Genomic DNA, 2,030 nt, shown 5'->3' with positions numbered 1-2,030 from the left:
TCTGTGCGACCCCATAGATGGCAGCCCACCAGGCTCCCCCGTCCCTGGGATTCTCCAGGCAAGAACACTGGAGTGGGTTGCCATTTCCTTCTCCAATGTGTGAAAAGTGAAAGTGAAGTCGCTCAATCCTGTCTGACTCTTAGCAACCCCATGGACTGCAGCCGACCAGGCTGCTCCGCCCATGGGATTTTCCAGGCAAGAGTATTGGAGTGGGGTGCCATTGCCTTCTCCATGACCAGTTATAGAAGGTGACAATTCCCCTTTTGGAGCCATCTGAGCTCCTGAGGGACTCTCTTGGGACAGGTCATCATCAGTGTATTCCCTCAATATCAAGTGAAATGGGTTTGAATGACAATAAAGGGTGTAAGAAATGCCATTTTTTTAAAAAATGAAATTTAATCTGCTCCCAGCTCTGATTTGACAGGGAGGTGGGAAATTCCTCTTTTTACCAGCCTCGGTCGCAGGGAAGTCCTGGGTTCTGACACAGTTGAGAATACTGGGGGAGAGCTCTGGTCTTCAGTCTGTCCCTGTCACTTTCAGATGTCCGCCCTCCTGATCTGGATGTGCCCTGGGGTCCTGCCTCCCCACTCTGAGGTGCCCTCTTCTCTGCAGGCCCAAGGAGGATGTGGGTATGGGATCCCTCTCCTAGACATCCATCCTCTGGCAGTGCACAGCCCCTCCCCTCCCCACCGGCTTGCCCATCCTCTCCCGGGAGCTGCAGCACACTGCGTGGTCTTCACTCAGCCAGCCGGTCCTCAGCCACGCACCCGCAGCCCAGGCCGGGGTCTGAGGACCAGGGGAATCAATCCGTTCCTGTCCAGGCCCTGGGCCAGGGCGCCTGCCCAGCAGCTCCAATCTCATTCCTTCGGTGAGCCTGGGGGAAGGCTGGGCCTTACTCTAAAGGCCTCCAGGCCTAGCTTTGGGTCCCAGGGCTTGGGGCAGTTCACTTCACCTTTCTGAGCACCTGTGGTCTCACCAGCAGAAAGGGCATGGGGGACAGTTCCCAATTCCCTGGCCAATTCCCCCCATCCTCTGAGGTTTAGGAGATCAGGCGCCAGAAGGGCCAGTTGGTAGTGACTCAGTATCCTGGCCACTTCTAATTGCATCCGCACAACCACATACTCAGTCTTGGGGGTTCCTGGATTAGGCCACCTAATCCGGGCAGAGAACGGAGATTCCATGGTTCCACGCGCACTGCGGGCTCCGGGAAGTCGGGCCCGGGTGGGGGGAATGCCTACCGCTCAGCCGTAGGGAAGGGCAAGGATCTGGACCAGGGTGGCCATGTTTAGCACATTAGATACAAGACACCCCAATAAAGCTGAATTCCAGCGGATACTTTCTTAGCATGTTTGTCCCACGCAATAACTGCGCGTCCCGCCTTTTATTTGGCAACCCTGCTCTGGGCGGGCGGAGACGGGCAGAGCGGGGCAGGGGGCATGGCCCCGCGGTCTTCATTCGGGCTAGGGTCTCAGGGTCCGGGGTAGGGGCGAGGGGAGGCCGCGCAGCTCAGGCGGCCCCCAGGCGGCGCGCGGGCCCGCATCCTGGCTGCTGCGCCCTCAGCCAGCGCTCGTGGCTCCGCTCCAGCTCCAGCCTGCGCTGCGCCTCCAGCTGCGCCTGCGGGAGGGCGGGCGGTGGAGGTCGGCGCGAGGCGCTCCCCCGCAGCCGGACGCGGCTTCCCTGCGCGCCCCCCGACCCGCACCTCGCGTCCCCGCCCACCGCGCGGCGCGCCCTCGCGGCCGCTCCCTGGCTCACCCGCTGCTTGGGGCGCACGGCCCGCGGCGCCGGCACGTGCCCCGGGGCGCCCGCGCGCGCCGCTCGGCCGCCTTCTCCTGGATCCGGCGCTGCAGCTCGAGCACACGCTCGTCTTGGGAGGGCGCTCCGGCAGCCGCCCACCGCGCCTTCTTCTCCTCCCACCTGGGCGGGCGGAGGGGCCGGCTTAGGAGGGCCTCGCCGCGGTGGACCAGAGAGGTTTAGGTGCCAGGGGAGAGTGCCCTCACACCCTCGGGGAACCGCTCCGGGAGGGTTCTCCC

At 63.1% G+C, this 2,030-nt stretch overlaps 1 protein-coding gene across 1 annotated transcript in view; it reads right to left on the bottom strand.

Annotated features, from left to right (window-relative positions):
- Window positions 1-1,506: 1,506 nt before the first annotated feature.
- LOC104995654 (cilia- and flagella-associated protein 99-like) overlaps window positions 1,507-2,030 on the bottom strand; it is a gene marked incomplete at its 5' end in the record, with an annotated part of 15,356 nt that continues 14,832 nt past the window's right edge. The window contains 3 exon segments of the mRNA XM_010849613.1: window positions 1,507-1,614; window positions 1,753-1,811; window positions 1,814-1,914. Coding sequence (XP_010847915.1) covers window positions 1,507-1,614; window positions 1,753-1,811; window positions 1,814-1,914 — 268 coding nt within the window.

The sequence above is a fragment of the Bison bison genome, unplaced genomic scaffold (assembly GCF_000754665.1).
Source record: "Bison bison bison isolate TAMUID 2011002044 unplaced genomic scaffold, Bison_UMD1.0 scf7180017851011, whole genome shotgun sequence".
NCBI classification, from domain to species: domain Eukaryota; kingdom Metazoa; phylum Chordata; class Mammalia; order Artiodactyla; family Bovidae; genus Bison; species Bison bison.
Note: the sequence above shows the minus strand (reverse complement) of the source record. Positions and strands in the feature narration are given on the sequence as shown.